Here is a 26291-nt window from a genome sequence, read left to right on the forward strand (position 1 = left end):
ATTGTTACTATGAAAGTAGACATTAGAGACAAATATGGCAAAGAAATGGCAAAACTTGGGTCATAAAGCCAAAGGTTATTTATGGCCAACATTGTGCTAGCACCGAGGGTTACTGTAGGGATAGCATACATCTGCTAGCACAGATTGAATGAATCAGAGAGAAGGCTAAGAAGAAATCTCGAAGACGTGGCAGCTTCCTGAATGATTGCTATCCCAGATTAATGAGATGAATATGGGTCACACTACTCTCAACAGATCTACCACGGAGTGCATTAAGGGTCCTTGACTTACAAAGTTATCCTACTAAATCTATTATTTTTTGAAAAGGAAAAAATGATGCAAAACAATGCACAAAGTGAAAATAAAATATTTACTTAATAACATATTTTTAACAACATTTAATGCAGCACAACTCTAAACTCTCACTTAATTTGAATACTGTTCTACTTAATTAGCTTTGATTAATGAGGTTTCACTCATTGTGAGTTCAGTCCTCCATTTTAGAGTCTTTGAAGTTAGGCAGAGACTGAACACGGTTAAGAGGCCAGTGATCATTTAGACACAGCACAATCCTACAATGCGGTGCGTTTGGGGATAAAATTAATTATTAACACTTGTGAAAAAATTGTAACTTGAATCCCATATTACATGTTTCCAAAAGGCAAAATGAGTTTAATTTTATGTTTAGTTTTTGTCCTGTCAAAGCCTACTTTGTGATGGTAGTACACGGAAGGAATTTAAAATGTAGCATTGGGCAGGTGACCAAGAATTGAAAGTCTAAAAATTTAATTAGATGATTTAAAATGTTATGATGACTTCAAATCTAACAAAATAAACAATGTATGCATGTAAATGCAACAATTCCAAAGTGTAAAAAATCATTAGCCTAGACTGAGTTCACCCGGATACTTCTGATGTCTGGAGGAGTGCTTTAGCCAATTCCGTTATGCAGCATCCTAATACACTCTGAAATTCTAGGGTCTTTAAAGGAACAGGATGTCATGATGAAATACCATACATACAGCGTCGTGTGCATTGTACCACAGTCCATGAGGCTAAAGCAAGCATTTAAACACACAGGTATTCCTCGGACAAAATTGAAATAAATGGAGGGAGATGCCGCTACAATAATTTTAATGGAATTTATTAAGTTATGTTTATCTTTAAATTGCTGCATTGTAATGCCATCACTGAATGACTCCGTTGAACTTACTGTTGTGGCATCTCCTACAGTTCCTATGAATGCGTGTATTTAGTTACAGACATTACAAGATTTTCTCCCTTCATCTATTTACATTCCATCACTTCTACTTTCAGAGGAATCTTTGGCCATAAGTTTAGCTAACATGAACCTCATGTGTCGTTTAAAAGGAAAAATAAAAAAAAACAAAATCACAGTTATGTTAAATTCATATGCATAGTCAGAAAGTTTTCCCATACATTTCTAAACTTTCACAAATTCTCCCTGCTAATAACCCTCTTGACAGTAGCAGCTATTTGAACATTGGATATCCCACCTATACCCCTCTGAAAACCACTGATTGAGAATAGGAAATATTAACAGCAGTCATTGAGGAAATGGGAAAAAATTCAGTTAAAGAATCTTAAGAAGAGAGGAAAGCTTACACGTGACTATGGTACTCTGAAATCCATGCATCAAAACCATAGAATGAACCAATTACAAGCAATTAACATCCCCCACCTCATTCCATAGAAGAAGAAATCCCCCACCTCATTCCATAATGGGCCGAGCATTACTGGGGCACCACACCTGACCGGAATACTTAAGTTCAACCTAACCCAACATGAAAAAGTAAATACCACAACTAAATAAAGCTGTTTTTACTGAAAAGTGCTGTTGATATTAAAAAAAACTGAGAATTGATTGATCTAATTCAAAACGTAAAGGTGAGGTCTGGCAACAGGTTTTACTATATATTATTAAGTTATACATATTTTACTATGACCTCAATTTTTCTTGAAAAATTAACATCTTCATCGGTTGGTTAGCTTGGCGTGGGACAGTAGGTGTTTGAAAATACTCTGGGAAGGTAGGTTCTAATGTAATCACTCAAATGCATCTGATGTGTGAGGACATGCGCTTATACATAAGTAATGCTGCAAATTGTCAGGAGAAAATACTTGTAAAAACAGGGACATTTGCATCCTGAGGTAAATTTGCCAACAGAACAGAGCCGAGAAATTTGAACCTAGGGTGAATGAAATTCCTTGTGCCAGATTTAAGGCAATAAATGCACTGCGCTTCGTTTTTCTCTTCATACAATATGATAGAGCATAATATTTAACTGGTCTGCATTTTTCTGCAACTTGCACACACTGCCAAGTTAGAATGAACAGGGAATAAGACAAGCATTCTATGAAGCTTACGAACTAACACACAGCACATAAACACGTATTTGAGTACATTTTCAATATGTATTAAAAACTTAGTAAACTGGAAGTGCAGTTTCAGTCTTTAATGCCTGCTTTGCAGCATCATTGTGTAAAGTGCAAAATTGCTTTGGAACGGGTCATGAATTATTAAAAATTCATGTAAAATACACTGCCAGAATACAAAAATTTGTGATATGATAAGGCATTGCAAGTAATAAGAAACAAATTTCTTCCACATGTGATCCCTCATGCTTAGCTCGAGGAGAAAATTACATCAATTTTCTCCTCTCTCTCTCCCTTCCTAAAAAAACAAAGCCATGGTGCACCTTCCTTCGGCACCTTGCTATCCAGTTATCAACTTTGTACAGGTTTCCCTCTTTACATGTGATCGCACCAGTGAATTTTTACTCTACAGTGATTGAAGATAGTGAAAATAGAAACTGTTTGTAATCTAATTGTACCACCTATGGTACAATTGACGAAGCAATTTTGTCTTGGTGCATTGTATGAGACATTTGAAGTGGAAGTGATTCACCACCTAACACACACACTGGGTGAAATTCAGTTCAAGGTTAGTTATTTATGATTATCAATTAAATTTACATGGTGAATTCTAGAAACCAATTGATCACATAATATAAGGGATACCATCATAAGAAAAAATTAAAATCTCACATATTAATAATGGTTCTTAGTCACAGCTTGCATTCTATTACATGTCTTTAACCCATGGCTAATGCCATAAAGTTCACAAGAGCCAAAACATTTTGAATGCTTTGTGAAAGCATTCATACTTGATTGAGCATTGATGGATGAATCTGACAGTTAAAGTTTTCATTAAGTAAGACTCTTGTGGCAAGGAAAAGGGATTCTCCTCTTGTGGATAAGGCCCATTGTACTATTAGAGATCATCACAATCATTAAAAAGTCTTAGTAGTACATATTACATTGTGTACATATGTACAAAATTTTGTGCATACTCAAATGGCTATTCTTACCATGTGTGCCCCTATGTGAATAGACAATTAAGCAGTACACAGATTCTTTTTCTATAGTGTAATAAGATAAAAACAATTATTTGACAGGAATGATTTCAACCAAAAGATTGGTAAATCAATTTCAATCGTATAACTGGATTATATCGTGATCCATATATCAAATTTTGAGACTGAATTCCAAAACTCTTACGGTGTAGGTATCTCAATTCAAGGCATTTTATTGCCAGAATGAACTATTTAATTCACAACCCATTGATTGAGATAAAACCATGCTTTACTGGAGGCTAACTTATTTTTATATGGGTAGTTATTACGGAATAGTGAGTTCTTCCTATCAACAGACAAGTGCTAGTACCTGAAGATGACACATGAGGTGAAACCTGTTGTGCTATAATAAAACTTTATTTTCTATTATTTTGTGAAATCTTTATGTTTTTACTCTACGTGCGATTCCACAAAATTGAGCCTTATACTATTGACTGAGAAAAAGTATAATCTGCCAGTTCAAGAATGACGGGGGATGAGCACAACTGAGAATCAATATGATATACAATTTGCGTATTGCAGTATATGAATTCCTATTGTAATACAGCAACTTCTGTTTGTATTAAATCATCATTATCAATTTTTAGAATCAGAACTTTGTGGCAAATCAGATTAAGATTAAATAACTGGCATAACTACCATTGAAATTGATGTATAAATACCAAATATTGCACACTTTTCTTTGACATATGATGATAATCTTTATTATTCCAAGAGGAAAGTTGTTACTCCAGGCAATTACGGTTTGCTCACAATTAAGACCATAAAAAGATACTTGGTTTTAGCCTTGACATACTCAGAAACTCATTAGATATTGTATTCCTAAGATCCAAGTGGCAAGAGGACATCTATAATGAAATAAGCAGAGCAAATACTAGGATGGTGTGAAAAAAAATGCTAGAGAATTCGGCTTTGTATACTTGATGATTCATTCTGGTAATAGCCTCCCATTTCATCCAAGTATAAAAAGCAGTGCTCAATTGGTTGCCTGGATGGCAGTCAGTCGCTTGAACAGGTCACTCAACCTAAACTGATTCTTCCTGTCTCCTCAACGAGGCATAAGATGCCTAACAGGTGGATACCTAGCATCTGAGATTCAAGCGAGTCTTTCCGTAGGATTTGCACACCACTTATAACATTACATTCACCAGTTTCCCTCTACGTGATTTATTTTCCAACACATGTACTCTAACTTCGATTACAAGTTATCACATTGATTTGTGGCAGGTAATTTGGTTTTAAAGTATGGCTACATATTTATATACTATATACTGTATTATGCAGCTCATTGTTTCCCTTATGTTATAGCAAGTGGCTTCAGGATTGAAGTTAATGCTGCTGGCAGAGACACTTAACAGCTAACATAGAACCAATTATATTGCTGAAGAACTGAGCAATCAATGTAAAACATCACCATCAGATGAAGATGATAGCACGTTTTTCTTAGATGAAAGCAAAAATGTTGTTTGTGTAGTCACCCAACAAAGAAGTTTTGTATCGAATTGCAGATGAGAAAAATACATAACTGCATATGGGAACAGAAAGTGTGCGAGTCAATTTGTAGTGAGGATGTACCATTACGTTGAGGACAAATGATGCCCTTCCATGTGACTTGAATGTCTGTAGGTTACAAAGTCTACATGTGATAATGAAATCATTGAGCATGAAATTTTGATATATTATCACATGCAAATGCAAAAAACATGTTACTATTGCATAGTTAAGACATGCTATCAAGAGTTCCCTATGCCCCATAAAAAATTTAAAGCTAAGCTTTACAGAACACGATGAGTTCTAACCTACAATCAACTCTATTATATAAAGGTTTAATTATCATGACAATGGTATTTTAAATTTAAAGAATCAGAAGGTTTCATGGGTTTATTTCCCATGAGTTTTTTCTTATTTTTTCCATTTCTAACATCAATTGAGTTTCATGAGAGATGTTAGAAATGACTCTAGTACTATTAACTCTTGGCAGAAGTTTCCATCAACATAGGAGCACATATGGTAAATTCAGATAAAGATCAAAGATTACGGTGAACTAAAGCAAGCTACATAAATATAATAGAAAGAGGGAAAAAATCTTCTCAAAGTTGAGTAACCAGTTGTAGAGTTTTAACTCAAATTTGGGGCGAATACAGAGGGGTTAACAAGGGTGGCTTGCACATAGCCATTCTAACCAAAAATTAAAAGGTGCACTACTTACTATTTGGACAAACAGTACCCTGCAAGCATCAAAGGCCAGAATTTACAAGGTAGTCTCAAGGAGGAGAGTGCATTAACATAGCAGATACTGATTGGCTGAAAGGGAAAACCTTGATCGGTACATGACTTCCAAATGCTGAAATGATGTCAAACTTTGAGGGCATCAAAGCTCTGTTTTTGCAAAAATAGATACATGCTTGAGCTTTCCTAAGCAGGGTGCTGACCAAATAGGAATTATTTCCTACACCCTGTCATATCCCCCCAAAAAGGTTCATTCTTGATTGATTGGGATACACAGAGACATTTTTCAGGGTTATCTTTGAAAGTGGAAATAAGGGATGCAATAAAATTGTGATGCATTTTCCCTAATGGCAACACTCCAACTTAGAAATGCCACAAGCACAGCTCATCCAATTTTACAATCTTCCAAATAGAAAAATACTCTAGTTTTTCTATAAAATACCAATAATTTTTCAACAGAGATGGCTAAAATCACTTTTTTTGTGTTAATATGAAAAATTCGGATGAAAACAGCTATAGGTGTTTTATATAAACAGAACTTGGCTGCGATAGAAAACTATTCAGAAAAAGCTATATATCTATATTTATATATGAATATATATATATATTATATGATAAAAATTACTGACAGCATGAAAATATGACTTCAACAATCACATTTGTATATATTTACATATGAAATTAAAAGCTATTTCCATAAAATATCAATTGAGACAATGGAAATAAAATCCACATACCTATTTACAAAATACCTGTAAAGGAGAGTTGGCTAATACTATCTCAATGGAAAACATTAGGAATTTATAATTCAAGAATTAATGAAAAATTGCTTTTTGAAATTTATTTAATTAAAAAATTGAGCTATTTAAAAATCTTACTAAGCCATAATTTAATATTCCTTGAACTGTGATCTCTGTTGCTGACATTAAGAATGATCATTCTGATCATTTCATTACTGGAACAGTAGCTCATTGTCCAAAAAAATCTCACAAATTTATCAATTCTATGCGATGATACATGATTCAGCTTTTCTTTGCCTGGAAAATCCAGGGCATATTATTGCATATTTCAAATGATTTAATTATGAGGATCAAAAGTTAAAAGATTCATTTTGAGGTTCAGTTTTACAATATAATACACACTATTTCATAATTCTGCAGAGTGCAACTCAATCTCAATAAATAGTTAATTTTTTCACGAATAAATAAATATTAACAAAATACTTGGGTCAATTAAAATACTATGTAATCATTATAAATTTTATCAGGAGTATTAAAAATCATCACCTATCACTCCTTCACTATGACGTGAAAATACTGAGATTTAACCAAGGCCTGCTTCACAGTAGACATTTTTACTCATTACAAATTTTACAGAGACTTACTTTTCAATGATCAAAAGTATGAGAGCCTGCATGAACAAATCACACGTGCTAAAACATTTACACTTGACTCTGCATGTGTGTGTGAACCAACTTCCTTCTCTTCTTAGGAAAGGACCTCCTCTTCTGGACTTTCCATCGCCTCCCCCGTTCCATTCGAGGGCAAGTCCAATGGTTTCTTTCCTGAAGGTAACTGAACTGGGGTACTCAGAGGAGAGGCCAGAGACTGGACATGCTGGGCTGAGGATGCAGGGTTTGAGAGCGTGCACTTGTACACGAGTTGCGTGTACGGGCCGCCGTGGAGCAGGCACCCGAGCATCACCGTCATGTTGTCGCATCCAAGCCCTCCCATCTGGCAGTCGGGGGCCAGGCATCTTTTCATCAATTCCTCACATATGTCTTCTGGGTCCATTCCCACTGCGATTCGCAATCGAACAAAATCCACCACTTCCTGTTGTAAAAGATGTGACAGTGATTAAGCCATGCACTCTTTATTACTTCCTTTTCTCTACTCATATTGAAAGAAAACCTCAATTTTAAAGCCTAAGATTATAAGATGGTGATGTGCATTTGAAACATTGCATATCAGATTTAAAAATAATACACAAGCACCAAAACTCATGTCATTGGACCAGGATTTGAGTTCTCATTTCTAAAATGTTGCCTAAGTGACAACGGCATTGAACTCTTGTTCATCTAAGGGCCGGTATTATGATACTCTGTTAGGACCTTTAGTTAGGATATGGTTAAACACCCAGTTTATTTAGTTACAGGATTAAGCCTCTTAGGAATATACTGATAGCTTTCAAACAATATGGCTGTGTTCACTTAAAGGAAGTTTAATACAGTATAAAAAAATTCAATCAATCAAAGCTGTGGACACGATTGCCACTTAATATTTGATTTTTGCAATTAAAATCATAAACTTTGAACAAACATCTGATGATAATTGTAAAAATGCTGGTCAATTAGCTTGGTGAAATACTGAGTTGAATGCCTACCAATCTTTCTAAATTCACTTAGCCAGAATCCCGTTTCAGCCTTTCTGCTGCCATCGCATTACTTTAAATTATGCATTGAGAAAATTCAAAAATACTTGGGAATCTCTGTGTAGCTGTTGGCATGTCTCCCATCACATCTGGGCGAGTTTTACCATCAGCTAACTCAACACTGAAAGATGTAAGTGCTTTCTTGTTGCACAAGCTCCTATGTTACAAGGCCTTCTTTCTTTTTATGTCCAGTATTTCGTGCTTTCAGTAAATATTATTATAATTTAATTTGTAACTATACATTAATTGATGTTTTGAATTCGTTTTTAATGAATGGAATGGGTCGATGTATACATTTCAGGGGTGATTTTGTTTATTTTACCAATCCAGCAATGTTTCTACTTGTGCGAATAGTTTTTCAACGATAGCATTAATATATAAGTTCAGGGGTTTCACGCCATGTTTTTCCACCATTACGATAAAGCAGGTATTACTGAATATGTTCACCCAATGGTTAAGTGACAAAGATGTTTCTACTTCCATTGTTTAAGAATCTAATTATGTCTGATTGGATATTAAGTAGCCTCATAATAAGTATATGGCAATTATAACAATAATGACATATGTTTGTATAATAAGTGTCAGTAACAATTTTTTCCTGATGTGGGCATGAAGTGCTGAATTCAGACCATTGGTTAAGCGTGCGCATATTGATAGAAATGAGCTCTTATGGCTGGTAATATTGAATGAATGTAAAACTCCAATAGCTGTAAACAGTTTACCTTTCTGAGCAAAGTACAAATGAAATTAGTTGGCTAACGCCACAAGTCAAGAAGGGGTAAAAAAGGGTTTCTTGAGCTTGTATGCGCATGATCACAGACCGTTTCGACATTGATGAGAGTGCACACCATTATCACTGAATATTTGGCGATGCGAGCAATCAGCCCTGAACTTATCCCAAAGGTCTGGATTGAAGCCCCAAAAGCAGAGTCAAGTGTCTGCTTGTGAAGACCTTCTGCTACAGGATTGCGACAATTCCCCAACCCCCTCACAGTCCCGACTTGGCACCAGCAGACTATTTCCTATTTCCAAAAGTGAAATCCTCCCTCAAAGGATACCACCACGGTACCCTAATTGCCATAAAAGAAGCGTGTACGCATAACCTTGAGGATCTTTCGGAATCCGCCTATCAGGGAGCCTTCAAATCGTGGAAAAGCCACTGAAAAAAGTGGGCGGACTCTACTTTGAAGAAATTTGAGGCATTGTAGCAATATCTGAAATAAATCTGTTCTTCCAAAACTTTTCCAGATACGTTTTATGCAAACCATGTGATTTGACATAAGGTAAAGGTTGGTCTATAGTTATGGGCTCATGAAGTTGTGGAATTTCACAATAAAAAATATGGCAGTTCAGAGATATTAAATTTACTAAAAAGTGAATTAGCATTATCACCATGAATTATCATTATTATAAAAAATATTATTAATCTATTAGTGTTTTTACTTAATAATTTTTAGAAAAGTCTAATACTCTTGCTTTGCCATTTATTGGTCTTTAATTGTCTTCAATTAATTATTAAATCACCAAAATTAAACATTTATGTCAACAGTATGAAATAAAAAAATAAATAAATTGTACATTGCAGACATTTGGCTAAAAATATGAAATCCTACGGTTCCATATTCATCAGCTAATAATAGGTCATAATACAGTTACTTAAAATTAAAATTCAGTTAGCCACTCTGATAACTAGTAAACGGGGATGTTTAGCAATGAGTCATAATACTGACCCTAAATCAATGAACGAAAGAAGATATACATAATCAGAGACCATGGGCAATGGAAATTAAAACTAACTTTTTCACAATGGTTTTAAAAACAGCTTGATTGACATTGTTTTTCCTTTTGCAGATAGTTCATCATTTGAGTGCTCAAAGGCTGGTTCACACTAATTTTATGAACATGATCTATAAAACTGAAGAGCGTACATTAGCCCATAGATGGATAGGTGCATCCATCAAGTCATTAAGTTGTTCAGTCACGAGGGAGAGCCTTTAAGCCCCAAGTTATCTGCACATAAACTATTACGCCATCTAATCCAGTGCCAATAGTGATGAAAAAGTGCAAATTTAAACTATTCAGTCATTCAACATGGGAGTTATTGCTAATTGAATTGTTCAGAGATAAACCATATTTACAAGATGAGCAGCATAGAGACTTTAAAAAGGGCAAAGGATTATTAGACTGAAGTCATTTCTTGAACTCAATGGTGAATTGATGATTTAATTTTTGCTACTGTTCAGGTAAATTACTGGTGAAAGCATATCAACAAATGATTGTTTACATGCATTTGCATTACATATACAGTGGACTCTTTTGGCACAGTTTTGAAGGGATGTGGAATTCTAAACATACTAAATGTCCATACCAGTTTTGTTTTTTCATGGTAAGTTGCAATTGTAATGTGGTTAGCATTACTTAAGGGTACTTCAATTATGATGAAATGACATATTATTGTAAATAAAGTAAAGTAAATACTTCTTCAATACCTTCATTATTGATACTAAATAGCTTTGGAGCATGCATGCATGAATTCAATTTTTTATCAAGTCCTGCACAATAATTAACTGAGTCATGTAATAAATGATTTCATACACATTTATAAGAACTGAAATGTTAATCTGAACAATACCACATGCGTACGTCTCATAGGATAAAAAGGCACTCATACTGGTATACTCGAGGTATTATTAGTGCTCAGATCAGCAAGAAAACCATTTCAGAAAATCATTGACATAGATTTAAAAATATTGGCTGAACAGGATTTCCATCCACTTATCGAAGTACATTCTAGTCTAACATTATCTCTTAAGAATATAATTCTTCCCTGCTTGATAATCCAGCTTCTGTCACCTTTCTAATAACACAAAATAATTGTAGTCACGCTATTTTTATTATATGGCCATGAAAATTTGTGAAACAAGCATCCTTAAATGTATGCTCTTCCACTAACCTGGTGTGTTTTGTTATAATAACCCATTCTTTCGGAATGACCTCATTCGTTTTCTGTTCATCTGTTTCTAAGTCTCCCTTTCAATCCCTCGTCCCTCTCCGTGGGGGGAAATTCCTGCTACCTGCAATCGTTGGGTCACATTCCCTGCCTCTTAGAGTCTCCTCGGGGGGTAGAGTGTTTTGTGTTGCATGTTCATGTGGTGGTGGAGCTTCACATTCTTGCTTGTTGTGTCCTGGCTTGCGTGTTGTTGTGTCTTGTGCTTTCGTGCTGCATCCTGGGGTGCAGTTTTTTGTTGGTTTATGGTATATGCGTTTGCATGAGTGTTGGATGAAGGGATTTTTGCATGCGTGTGTGCGCTGCTGTGGGTGTAATTTTCCATGTTGTTGTTTTGCATGTGATATTGTTCCTTTTTACGGTTGGTGACCTAACACCCCCACCACACGCCCTTGTGGCGGCTTGCAGGGTATTATGTAGATGCAGATAAATGCATGTTGACATGACCAAGCAAAAATTAAAATTGGTTCTTATAAATGAACAAAGGATAAAATGTTTCCATTAGTTATTGATTCATTACAGGAACAGTTTTGATTTAATTCATCATCTTCAGGTAACGATGATGCATAAGTATTGCATTAACACTGGTCATGTCATGTTATACATCAACATCTAGTGGAAAAGTGTTATCCTATGTTTATCATTATGCTCAAATTCTACCACATCACACTTGAAACTATGCAATTTGTGGACAGTTTTATGTTCATGATTCCTTCTTAACTACAAACTAAACTAGTTTTTACAATTTTTTACTTCAATGAAATATTTCTTGAAGCAATTTTGATTTGAGAAAGTATATTTTATGCAAGTTTACCACTAATTTTTCCACTGGGTTATTGACTTCAGCAGCGACAAATTTAAATTTAGATCATTCATCAGACGTAGAAAAGAGGTAACTGAAATATATTCGCTGTAATTATTTACATGGTTTTTAACTGGGACTTGAGCAATTGACATGATGACAAGAAATACTTGCTACCACGGTACGTCCTGATGACAATTGTGTATACATACCTGTACAAGCAAAATGTCATACATGGATTCAAATTACGGGCTACAGTAAATCTCCCTTGGTATATTAAGCGAAGGGAAGCAATTAACAATCAATCTAGTATACACATTTATGCCTTTGTAAATTATAAAAGATTTTGCACCTGCATTATTATTTTAAAGTCACCATGAACCAGTCTAAATTAACTTGTTAAACCTTTTTTCACGACACTGTGGATTTATGTAGCAAATACACCAATTTATTAATAATTTCACCCTTTTGAATAACCCACAGTACATTTAAGTGCAGGGGCAGGCCTGATGGAAGTGGGACGCTACCTCTGCTGAAAGGTGACAAAAACTTAGTTGCTGTCTTGGCATGGTCACAACCAAAAACCATTCATACACACAATCCCCAAATGGACAAGAAATGTTTCTCAGCATTACCTTGGGTGAAATTTCCGAGTAATGAGAACAACAAATAAGAATAAAACCCTAATATTCTCTATACACTATATGCACTTAGCCCCATTTTCTGGCTGAGTGGAACGCATATTCAGGAAAAGTCATTCACCGTATTGTGCTTCATTATTTGCCCAAAAAAAAGTAATATTGACATAACTATTTCATGGGATGACTATAATAATTATTCCTCGACATGCACAAAATATCTTGATGCATATTCACTTCTATACAAAATGTGCAAATTTCCTTTTCATGTATGCATTTCACCCACCTTTGACCTCCTCATAAAGATTCTTTGACTAAGGAACATCATTGTTTTTGAGTCCCATCAAGCTGATTTATAATTAATATCAATGAAAATGAGTAAGCTGACAGTATCCATCAACTCCTGCAGATGAACACAGTTACAAGAGGGTATGGAAGTTAAATTGATGTAAATATAATGTGTGCCTACATCCTTATACCACGCATATTTACAATCTTTCTTCACTGAATCCTCGCAGAGATAAAATGTATATTTTAGGTTGCATATGCATGCTCAGAAGACTCCAGAAGAAAATTCATGAAAATTATTTATTTAATAAAAAATACTGTAAATTTTCGCGGATTGATTTACATCTGGGATAAATTTCTATTTGTGCAGATACATTAATGCATTTTTAACTTTCAAAATAAATGGCTGGTGAACCATGGTGTTACAAATTCTATGTGCCAGTGGTTGCTACGAAATATTACCAATGAATACTTACCCATACTGTCACCAAGCCTCACTAAATACCAACTTAATTATTCTAAGATGGGAGTGATGTTTGTGACGGTAATGCTAGGAACTGCAAGTGAAAAGAGCTTTAAGATTACGAAAAAGGACATGATCTCAGTATTAATGTAAGCTGCAATAGCAGTAGTTACAGCTGAAATGTTAAGCTGATCTACAAGAGCTGTCTTAATTCCTTATCATTTTCGTTCATAAACTTTCAAGTGGATTCCTTTATTTCATGTTTTTGAGTCAGAAAATATAATATCAATGAAATAATTCTAGGATATGTGACAATAGACTGACTTTCTACAGCTTAAGGTAACTTTGATGGGTTTACTGAAGATATGGGAATAGGAGAGAAGATAACTACACTTTATTCATTATAAATAAACCAGATACCACCACTTTGCACTGCGAATTGAAGAAGATTTAAAAGTTAACTTCCATGTAGTAACGGCACTAAGTACTTACCTCATTAGACATTACATCCCATATACCATCACATGCCAATAGAACAAACTCCCAGTCTGATGTCAACTCCCGAACTTCAATATCTGGGTACGCTGCAAGAATATTCATTCTATTACAACAATGAATCAGCATAATTGAGAAACTCATCACATAATAATATACATTGAGCCAATGTACTTATTCACAAGTTGTGTTGCTTTTGAAAAAGATACTTTACAATCAAAACCATTCTTTTAAGTACAGAAACAGCCAGTAACCCTTTAATGACACTGCAATGCAGGCTTGAAAATGAAAACAGATTAACCTATGTCTCATGCACATTTATGGATGAGACAAAAATGTCTGAGCACCCACATTTTTTTCTATCAGTAGGATCCCTTCCTGCAACCATTCATTAAACTCATCACCATTATATAAACACTCCCACTAAACTACGATCACCTTAGAAGCAAAATAGCAAAGCCTAGAGTTGAAAATGGCTTCAAAATACCATTCATAATTTGGAATAATATGCCAAAATAAAGATCTGTAATGCCACATATAAAATTAATATTGATGCATCCTTGGTTTCACTGAGGTACAGCATCACCTGGGAAAGTAATTACAGCCACACACGCATATTATTGCCTGCAGGGGTGGGTCATTAATTGGGAGAGAAGTGGCTTGAGGATTATAAGGTAGGGATTATAATGTCATCCTTGACAGCAGAACGTTACTGACCCACCACCCAAACCAATAATAAGTACAGTGGAACCTCATATGGCCAATCCAACCTTACAATGAGCGTAATTTATTTTGCAATCTTTCTTGTAAAGCAAAACACTAGTTTCGGGAAACAATTGTTTGCATATAAATTAATGTAAAATAAAATAATGCATTCCACATACAAAAAATGTTCTTATTTTTTTCTTTTAAAAACAAGGCTTATTCAAAGAAAATGAAAAAACGAGACATGCTCATAAAGTAAGGGCTGTTTGCTTATATTTAAATATTGGCGCTTCAGAACACAGTTGTACTCCTGCAGTGCCATCTACTGATTTATTGAGAAGCTGTAGCAGCATTTGTTTTGTTTCAGAAGTCATTTGCTTGTCCGTGCATGCAAACAACAATGCCCGCAACAATCCTTGATCCTGCCAGCTATGAAGTGCGATCTGTCATACGATTCTTGTATGAAAAAGAATTGTCGGCTGCTGAAATTCATTGGGAGTTATGCCTAGTCCATAGACCTTCAGTTATGAGTGAAGGAAAGGTTAGACAATGGTACTGGGATTTAAAAAATGGACGAACAAATGTCCATAACGAAGATCGAAGTGGCAAGCCCAGTCTTCTAACCGATGAAATTTGTTTCGCAAGTGGATCAAAAACTACGATGTGATCGTCGATTGTCTATTAATGGCCTGGCTGAACAATTTCCTCAACTTGGATGCACTAATGTCTACAATATTGTCACCTCGGATACCACAAATTGTGTGCAAGGTGGGTAACGAAAATGCTCACCGACCACCAAAAAGAGCAAAGAATGTCCAGTGGACGAAAGTTTTTGGCACGTTACCAACAAGATGGAGATGACTTGTTTTCTCGCATTGTTACTTGCACTTGAAACAGCGGCTTGGTGGACAACGTTTAGAAACCGAAGAGGAACTCAAGAACAACATTGTCAATTGGTTCAACTCTCAGGTGGCGAGCTTCTACGCAGAGTGGTTAAAGAAGCTGGTGCAGTGGTATGAAAAATGCTTAGAATTGAATGGCGATTATGTAGAGAAGTGAAGTAGGTTTGCAACTAACTAAAAGTGCCAATAAAATGTGTTTCATATCAGTATATATTTCCCTGGGAACAAACGGCCCGTACTTTATGAACATGCCTCTTGTATTGATCAGGATTTGGAACATGTTTTGTAAAAACAAAAAGGAATCAAAATAAATAGTTTAATAAATAATTTATGATACGTAACTAATTCCTTTTAACCAGAAAACTGCCTAGAGACATTTGTTTTTGCCAACACTCCAAAATTTTGTGAAAATGCAACTCAGAATTATCATCAAATAAATTTCTGGTGCACAGAGCCACTACCTTATTAGGGCAATGCTTCTCAATGTACGATGCGACAGTTTCCCATGACTTCAACATCACATTTATTCTTAATTAAAAATTGGTAATTTTTCACAAAATAAAATTTATTAATGAGACCCGTTTCAATGTAACTACATCATCGTCAGGTGAATCACGCCTCAAACATCTCTTTTTACACATTAATCCTGATCTTCTGGAGTTAAAACTTCTTGAACGCTTGCGGAGTTTCTGATTGGTACACAAGTATAGGCTTAATTTTCAAATCGCTGCTAGCAATAGCACTAAAGAGCAGTGCGAGATGGTCTTTCATTTGTTTGTGGTCAGGCAATGCATTATCCTTTGCTGCTATACAGGTTTGCTTTGACATCTTTTTCCAGAGGAGACCCATCTCGCCACAGTTAAAAACCTGCTGTAGCAGGTAACACTCAGAATCTAAAACCTTCTTGAAATCACCGCTGAAGTTCTCTGCAGCCTTTGAGTAGGAGCTTACTACTTCACCATGCCTCACAATGAAGTGGATGATGGTTCTTCAGCGAGACTTCTCGAATCATGCACGGCATCCCTCAAATACTCCTTCCGCCGTGGATGATCCTGATATCTTCTTAATGACGCTGGCAAAAATTACTTTACCCTTCTCAAAAATGATATTATTGTTGATTGGTGTAGCATTGCAGTTGCCTTTTGTTTATCCATACGAGAAGTAACCTTTCAACATGATTGAGAATAAGATTCTCCTGTCACTCTCTTTGAAGCATCTATCTCCTTAATCTTGTCCTTGCTCTCAAAGAAAATACAAATTGTTAATTTCTACCAATTGTTGATGCGCGTGTCAGATCAACCACGTTTACACCTTTTTCCTGATTTTCAATGATTTCACTTTTCATTTTTACTGCCTTTTTATTCTCTTACGGCTGTCTTCTGGCAGATTTTTCTTCAGGGACATTTTTCAAAAATATGCTCAAAATATTATTGCACAAAAAATCACACATAATATGTCTAAACAAAAGTTTGGAAAAGTGCGATTACTCATGACACTAAGGTGATGTCGGAATTAATGCAAAAGACAAACTGAAGAAATGGGTGAACAATCATTCCAGGGATTACAATGTAAATTCTTTGCCCGATGATGATGCACCTCAGTGAAACCTAATTTCAATTTTGTGCCATACGTGGAATTTTTTTTTTATCACAGAACTTCTTTGAAAGAAAATTATTTGATAACAAAAAATTTTCAAGTTATTCATCTTGAAAATACCACTTTGTGAACTCAAAGGGTGACAGTAATAAATGGTCTAAACAAAAGAAAATGCCCATCATCTCAGGGAATATCTCTTAAATCACTTCCACTCCATATGGTTTTTCATGCTGCAAGAATAAGCAGGCGAGGGTATATTAATAATTACCAGTAACTATTTGCTCTTCAGGCTTCTTTTTCTCATTTTTCTTGAACATGAAGTCACCAAGAGCTCTCGATAGAGCAAGATTACCATTTACTCGGTTGTATTCAACCCAACCACCTGCTGCCTGGATTCGCTTCATCTCAATGTCATTGCTGGGCTTGTGGTCCAAGGATAATACTTCTACTTTCCCTCCAATACTTGCAATGGCACGTGAATCACCAACATTACCCTGTAAGATGGCAATGAACAGAGAGAAAAGCTGGTGTCAGTTATAATGTAAATGAAGTCAATCAATGCCAACTCCTCTAATTATAAATATTAATGGAAGGGGAAAAATTCTTACGGGGTCTACAATTAAAATGACCTATGATAATTTATTAATTTTACAATCAATTTCATGGACGAGCAGAATGCACTAAAAACATTTATTATGTTAATATGCTCCAATTGCCCCATATTATGCCCCTGGAATTATGAGATTCAGCATGAGAGCTTTGTTGGCATTTGCATTACTGCTGAGGCAATCTTTGCCAATTATTTGTGCTTTGCTAATTACACCTTCAGTGATCCTCGTAGCATACCAAAGGAAGGTCCAGAATCCCAGAAAAGAGCATCAGGTGCCAGAGTTACCATACCTGATTGACAGACTCACACTCATAGGGAACAGCGCAATCAGAAAATTAAGTTTAAAAAGGTTGCGAAAGAAATGTAGGACAATAATAAAATTTCAATTCAGTACTTTTTCCTGCCTTGGTATTAAAACTTCCATTAAACACAAATTTAAGATGTGAAAGGAAAATTATGATCAAACTTGTTGACTAGTGACAAAGATGAGAAAATGGACAACGAATTTGCATTATACCTGTATATTTAAATAATGGAGATATACATTTCAGGCAGCTTTAAAAAACCTGTTCCCCTTGAACAATTGAGTGAATCTTAGAGAAGGCCTCCAATGCACCTCGAGTTTAGCTTTACTCTTGAGATTGTCAGAACAAGTAAGTGAGAAAACATAAACAATTAGAGAATTCATCACCAACTCATAGGGACTAAAGATTTTGCATCAATTTTTCACTACTTAAATAATGTCTCAACTATTTTAACATATTCTCAGACATTTTATGTTTTCTTCTTTAAATATCAAACTTTCTGACACTCCCCAGACACTGTGGAAGGTAGTTGGAGGCCTAAGTCAGAAATATTTAAATAGGCCTCATCACACTTAAATATGGCGAACATTGGGATAGCCTCAATTTTCTGAAACTGCTCTTTATACATCAATGAAGTTCTAACTTATACTGAATCATAAATAACCGCTAAAATGATGTCCAAATACTGGACAAAATTACTTACACAGAACAGCTTATTGTCTTTAATGATTACAATTACTGCAGTTGAACCTGCCAATTCATCTCCAAGAGATTCCTGCATTGACTGGTCAATTTCTAAAAATCCCTGGAAAGATATAAAGAAGGAGACAAATTTAGTATTTGAAAAGATGCACTCATATAATGGAGCTTTTCTTATGATTTACTGAAAATATTTACTCATAATTTCTCTGATTTAAAAAATATTTAAGGTGCCCAATAATTGCTTGTTGAACATACAGTCGCTCACATTGTTATCAGATTGTAGACTTACATTCTGGGAAAAGAAACAAGGTAGAAAATAAGCTAACTCATTGAATCAACAAAAAAATGCATGCCATGCGCTGCCAATAGAACGATCAGTTAAAACTTAACAAAAATGAGCGAGTATGAGATAACACATTGAGAGAGATAATTATAAATCTTAATTTAAGACTCAACCCACTCAAAAAAGTGTGAAGAGGTCAGTTTTCTGCACCTTGGTGGAATAATTATTTTGAAATACAGGAACAGCATAGCAATACCAGTGAAATGACATGAACATACCACAACAGGAAAAATGAGCATACTGACTCATTCACCCTGTCCATTTTCTTCGTAAAATACTAATAACATGAAGACCATAACTAACTTACAATAATTCACCTGATAGTTGGCATGTTGGACAAGAGTAGAGCTTACTATGTAATGACTGATATAATGTAAAATTGACATTCTCAAGGTTGGGTTAAGCAAGGGGTAATGCCTTCAATTAAACTTGGAACTCTCCAATGAATATTCGAGTGTATCCCACACAAGATACGAATTCAAATTCATTCCAAAGCTCTTGAAAAATTTTCTTCCAATAGTTTAATTCTATCATTAACCAATAATTCAGAGAATAAAGACAAAATCAGAGTAAACATACCACACTCCAAAAAGGTACTCCAGGTTTTCTTTAAGTTTTTTGTTGATTAATAAATGATTTTTATGATAATTAACATTCCAAATACAACTATGTCCCATCGACTACATGGTAAGGCCCAGAAGTACCCGGCCTGACCTAGAGACGGCGGCAGGTTTAAAACATATCACTGCATTAGAAAGTATGCAATTTATTTAGCATATATTTCAAGTTTGAAGCACCACGTTGTTTGGCATTTGTTTGGCGGCCATCAAGAGTGAATGTTTTCAGTAAATTTTTGAACATGGAGACAATTGGTCATCTTCATGTGATACAATACTTTTATTTGAAAGGCCTCAGCCCAACCAATATAAAAGCTGAACTGGATTCTACTCTGGGTGAGTCTGTTCCTTTGTTTACAGCAGTTAAATATTGGGCAGCAGAGTTTAAACGAGGTCGTACGAGCTGTAAAGATGAGCATTGCATTGGTCGACTTGATGAGGTGACCACTCCAGAAACGGTGAGGAATATCCACAAAATGATCCTGGATGATCGTTGGCTGAAAAAGCACGAGCTAGCGGACATAGTAGGCATTTCAAGTGTGGTGCATCACATATTAACTGACAATTTGGACATGAGAAAGCTGTGTGCCGCATTTGCTCACACTCGAGCAAAACCAGTGTCGTGAAGATGTTTCAATTGAGTGTTCAGCAAAGTTTCAAACCAACAAAGCAGAATTTTAGCGCCATTTCATAACCATGGATAGAACATGGGTCCATTACTTCACGCTCGAGACAAAAGAACAATCACAGCAATGGATTCAAAAGGGAGAACCGACTCCAAAGAGGGCGAAGACCGTTTCTTCTGCAGGAAAGGTCATGGTGCCAGTTTTCTGGGATGTGCGTGGGATAATATTCATTGACTATCTCGAAAAGGGAAAAACTATCAATGGCGAATATAATGCGAACTTATAGCAACGTTTGAGCGAAGAAATCAAGCAAAAGCAGCCACATTTGGCAGAGAAGAAAGTGTTGTCTCATCAAGACAATGCACCAGCCCACAAATCCGTTTTTGCAATGGCCAAAATTCATGAATTGAAGTTTGAATTGCTGCCTCGTGCCTCACCCTCTTCGCCAGATTTGGCCCCCTCCGATTATTTTGTTTTTGCAAACTTGAAAAAATGGCTCGGTGGTCCAAGATTTTCCAATCGTGAAAAAGTGATATTGGCAGTTAATGGCTATTTTGAGGAGAAAGACAGTTCTTATAAAAACGGCATCAAACTTACTGAACATTTCTGGGAAAAGTGTATAAAGCTGAAAGGAGATTACGTTGAAAAATTAATACATTTTCTTCCTAACTTTTGGTCGTTTCTTTTTCGGGTTGGGTACTTCTGGGATTACCCTCTTATGCTAATGTATTGTATTTCCACTTGCAGATTTCTGATACTATTGTGAAAGTTATTAATTACACAAAATAAACAAAGAGACAAGATGGCTGTTTCCTGTAATATCCTATACTGTTTTCTCTTTTATTTACAGTAACTGAACAATTTTCACATACACATCTTTGAGATTTAGCACACTAACGTTTACCCCTTCATATACATGCAGCCTGCCAAACAAAATATAACATTTCAAATGGATAATTCCATTAAGTGAAGTTGGTGATTTATTCTCTAAAGTGAAGTGAACCTCGTTGATAATGTCTCACATTACTTTGTATGCTTCTTCAACCAACATATTTAAATCTTGCGCTAAGTGAATCCTATAGGAGCAGGATTTAATAAGGATATGATAACTATTTGCTACCTTTGCTTCCATGTCTCGTCATCTTAGACATCAATGTGTAATTTTGAAGCAATTTCTTAAGGGCTAATGGGAGTTTAAAAAACAATTTTTCCTCTTCTTGAAATAACTTTTAAATGAGCCAAAACTTATTTAAACTGTTCCATAGATTCAGTATTCAAAGGAGTTGAGATGAATGTGATGGGTCAAGTTTCTAAAATTTCAAAAACCTGGAAGAAGCTTATGCTGAAAAATATGCTGGTTGCTATGAAAATGAAAAAGTTTAGAATATATTTGTGAGATAAGTTTAGACAAAGGCTAATTAAGATTAAAGACATATAGACACATAAAATAGAGCATCAGTTTCAAAGGGGCCGGATTGTGATACTTAAAACATGTCACCTTAATACATTATTTATGAAGAGTAATTAAAAGAAACAATATTTAAAGAAATCACATTGATGAGAATTCTGAAAATTAAATTTATTCTCACAAAAGATTTAATTTATTAAACTGTAATACATGTAAAGTTTCAATTTTTTATTTTCTTTTACTGCTTTTGGAAACAATCTTATGGGAAAATGAATGGTAGGCATGAGAGCATTATACTATTCTATTTAATTTATCCTTGAATACACATGTCTGATGATAAATTCATACATTTAACACTAAAAATGGATTTTCAGGAAATGGTCACGACATGCCCTTAAATCAAAATGCACTGAAACAAAAACTGAAGACAACAAACCTCAGGGCCATACGTAACAGGCTCCTTTGAGAAACCCATTTTTGTAGCTGTTGATTATTTCAACTGCAGCATGACAGCATAGTTTGCTTGCACACCTTATAAACAGAACTGCATTATTCTGTTACTAGTCATATAAACCAAAACAAAACAGCATGTTCATGGATGAAAACAATTTTGGCAAAAAAAGTAGTATTCAATATTTTAGATTAATAATGATACTAGTAATAAGCATATCAAAATGTATATCTGAAATGGAAAATGTTTTCTGTCACATCTATTGCAACACAAATTTCATAAAAATGAGTACACATAGTACCTGACAGTTAAATAATCATTAAAAAACTATGCACTAAAAACATTTAAAACATCTTATTATGATTTGATTTAATTGTTACCACAATTATGACACAATACCCAATTAATCCAGTAGACTCTGATTTCACATTATTTGAAATTATAAAAACCTTTAAAGTGTTGCAATGGCCATGCTCAAATTTTTAATTTAAAGTTAACTGTGCATCACAATTAGGTAGTACTCAAGAATTGTGTGTATAAGTAAATGAAAATATACATTAGCAAATAGTAATAGGAAGAAAGAAGTCTTGTACACCCAAATATTGGACATCTAATTAGAGAAAGAAGATAAAGAAGTATATACAATACATTCATTGCACGGGTAATAGAATTACATCTTATAAACTGAAGAAAATAAAAAAACAATGAAGGATTTCTAGCATTTCTTCTTGAATCAACTTTCTTCTCCTCCTCCCCCTTTTGCGTTCTTCCCCATTACATATCTTGGATACACTTTCATTCTTTCTGCCATGTTGGTACATTAGGATAACACTAGAGATAAAACAATTTTAAAGGTTCAGAATTATGTATGCTGCTAGTGTGTATGCTGCGATTTTGTGAAAAACTTAATTCATTCCAAGCAATCAAGGAAAAACTAAACTAGGTTTTCTCATGACTATACACCAAAATTATCACTAAGTATTAAACCTTCCAACATTAAATACCCTAGGTTTCCACTGCTGCTTAATTCCATACACACTGCCCTGTCACCAAGGTACTAGTCTCTGATGTTGTGTCATCACCAGTATCATGCCTACTACCACCAGTACAGGACGGTCCCTTCTTATATCTTTGTGCTCATCAAGGATTATATACATATATTATGTTCAAGGATTAGGTCTCTGAGATTTATTTCAACCAAGTGTCATTAGTTGATATTGAAAAGTCAGTGTCTCAAGCAACAAAAACATACAAGGTATGCCCTAAAATTAATGTCAGTAATTTTATTGCGATTTGACTGCACTTTGGACCAATTGAAACTGAGAGTCGCGGAACCCGGCTAAGCAGAATTCCGTCGCTCAGTGTGCTCCGAGCATCCAGAGACAAGGGACGGGCTTGTCTGTGAGAGTTGTTTCTTGATCTTGTGCATGTGAAAATGCAATTCTCGTTAGAACAAAGATTTGCCATCAAGTTGAGTGTGAAACTTGGCAAGACTGCTACGGAACCTGTCACTATGATCACGCCTGCTTACAAATAAGATGCCCTGTCAGATTGGCAAGTGTTTTGGTGGCACAAGGCCTTTTTGGAAGGCCGCGAAGAGGTCGACGACGAGGACTGTGCTGGACCGCCACCACGGGCGACAGTGTGACACAAGTGAGGGAACTGTTGAACTCCGACTGACAATTAAGTGTTTGTTTAATGGCCAACATGTTAAAAATTATTACAACTCAAGTTTATGAGATCTTCATGAACCATATGGGCATGCGGAAGGTGTGTGCAAAAATGGTTCCCTGGAGTGCTCACTGATGACCAAAAGTCACGCCCCATTGAAACATACCAAGGAAACCTCGACATGTCCAAACGTGATCCCAAATTTTAGGACGTCAATACTGGTGACAAGACTTGAATATGAGCCCTGAAAGCCAAGCATTTTGGGACAATGGACGAGATCAAAGCAGCTTGCACCGTGGCATTAAAGGACATTCCGAAGGAGGCCAAAAGCAACGCATTCGAGAGGTGGAAGTCCCGCTGGAGCCGATGTATAGACGCAAAAGGTGCCTTTTTTGAAGATTTATAAGCACTTTTAATGTTTAATTTAATAAATGATTTGCAATAGACTTACAGACATTACTTTCAGCACATACCTTGTAGGCAAAGTAAGAAAGTGAAATTAGAAGTTGACCTTGGTAGGGGAGTACATTGTTACTTAGGGAGATAAAAGGGAGACACTTTGAGACAAATAGGTGGATAATAGATTTAGCTAGGGAGTATTTCAAATACAATCTCAAGGGAAGCTACAACATTATAAATATTTTGAACATAGAGACATCAGTTTAACAGAATACGGCTGGACTTGAGTTGTGAAGAGACTGTTCGTGTAACTGGGATGGAAAATCTATGGAGAGCTTGTTACTCAATTCCCGAGTGCATCACTTCAATAATTTATTGTAAGAATAGAAGAAAAGAAATTATTCATGAGTGGAATCATACCTGTCTAATAGCCTCCTCAATGTTTCCAGCTTTGTATTCCGGTCTTCTTGAGATGAATTTGTGTAAATGTTTTCCAGCATGTTGGGCAACCTTGGCTCCTAGATAATTTATGACAAATTTACACATTAAGTTAGTCAAGTAATTCAAAATAATTTACTTTGAAATGAGATGGATTTTAGTTAAAGACTTGGATATTCTACTGGTGATTCTAATCAGTTATTCTCTAATATTATTGGTTATGGGTGGCACAGAAAAGTGACAGAAACCTAAAGATATTCAAATACCATAAAAATAAACAACAGATATGGTGGCCAAGAAATTTCATTTGACTGCATTAAGACAATGATTATCTCTTAAAGGAAACTTGATCTTGAATGAAACATCATAATGCCTCCACTCTCTTCAATTTAATTTTCACAAAACACCCCCTTTTCAGATGCTATCTCTCAATTAACTACACATGACATTCTGTAATGAAATAAGAGTCTCCTAGTAACATATTACATACATAGAATTAAGATAATTATCATCTTACATTAAAAAACTAATTTAATAGTAATGATTTCCATGAAAAGTAATTTGATCAGTACAATATCTCTAAGAGTCCAAAGAATTGTACACTAACAATCTATAATTACGACCTTCTAATGTTATATCTCTAATGCTCCATAATTCTATCTTTTTAAGGCGCAATGAGTTCAACCCTTTCGCTGCGGTTCACTCTTCGGAATCATACTTCTCACATGTGGCAAAAATGGAGGGTATTGTGCCTCTGTAAACTTTATTACTCCCGAAATAATAAAATAATCAAAAGAATAAAATTTTGGAAGAAATAAAAATAATCTAGATTCACGGTTTATTTAATGGAAAATTTTTATTAATATATTTTGTCAATCATTATTTTCATAAAATTTCAAAGTACGATAGTGCACCACAGAGAGGGTGGAAAGGTACATTCACAGCGGCCTATCCCACAAACGCACTACGTATATTCACAGAGGCAAAAGGATTAATGAGGAGCAGAAGGTCAAGAATCACATGTCCAATCAAAAATTGATCAACTCTGAGATAATTCAAGCAAACATTTTCAGCTATCATTTTGATTTTGTTCACCTTGTTTGTAACAATGAGATATCTACTAAGAACACATATATTGTAAATTAATGCCACCATCACAAAAATTAACTGATCTCTAACTGCAGCGTTTTACCTAAATGAAGTGGTGTAGTGAAGGTGAATGATGGACATTAATCAAAACAACCTCATAATGACAAGGGATCACACTAATTAACTCAACTAATATATTTCCTTTAAGGTTCTGAGTCTAATAAATTTAAGCATCAAGAACATTTGCCAGAAAGGGGTGTCTTTGGTAACTTGATTCCCTATCATTGTCAAAGAAAAATATTCCTTTAAGAGAGTATCATTCCCCATGATTAATAGGAATACAATAACAAGTAGAATAATAAAGAGTTTTGTTGCTGACATTCACATCTCCAGAAACATTTAAAGTAAAGTTGGCTAAGGAATGTATTAGAAACATATAAGAAGTAATGCGAGCAAACTAAGAATTTCCTCGAGAGAATTTTCTCCTTCCACCTTACTTTTTAGACTTTCTACTTTTAACTCCAATACTAGGAAAAAAATACTTACATAATTAACTCAGCTTGAAATGGATTACAAAGATTCTAAAGAAGGTATTTTAATCATGCACTATGATTACCAGTAAAATGAAAAATCACCTTTT

The 26291-nt window shown here is 35.1% G+C and overlaps 1 protein-coding gene across 1 annotated transcript in view; it reads right to left on the bottom strand.

Moving 5' to 3' along the window:
* Positions 1–6492: 6492 nt before the first annotated feature.
* LOC139700528 (probable protein phosphatase 2C T23F11.1) overlaps positions 6493–26291 on the bottom strand; it is a 28593-nt gene continuing 8794 nt past the window's right edge. The window contains exons 3-7 of the mRNA XM_071599079.1: positions 24545–24642; positions 18611–18712; positions 17261–17486; positions 13787–13878; positions 6493–7498 (exon numbers count right to left, since the gene is read on the bottom strand). Of these exons, the coding sequence (XP_071455180.1) occupies positions 7154–7498; positions 13787–13878; positions 17261–17486; positions 18611–18712; positions 24545–24642 (863 nt within the window). The 3' untranslated portion in view covers positions 6493–7153. The remainder of the gene's footprint in view (positions 7499–13786; positions 13879–17260; positions 17487–18610; positions 18713–24544; positions 24643–26291) is intronic.

This window comes from Hetaerina americana, unplaced genomic scaffold, assembly GCF_022747635.1.
Source record: "Hetaerina americana unplaced genomic scaffold, ioHetAmer1.1.p SCAF_104, whole genome shotgun sequence".
Classification (NCBI taxonomy): Eukaryota; Metazoa; Arthropoda; class Insecta; order Odonata; family Calopterygidae; genus Hetaerina; species Hetaerina americana.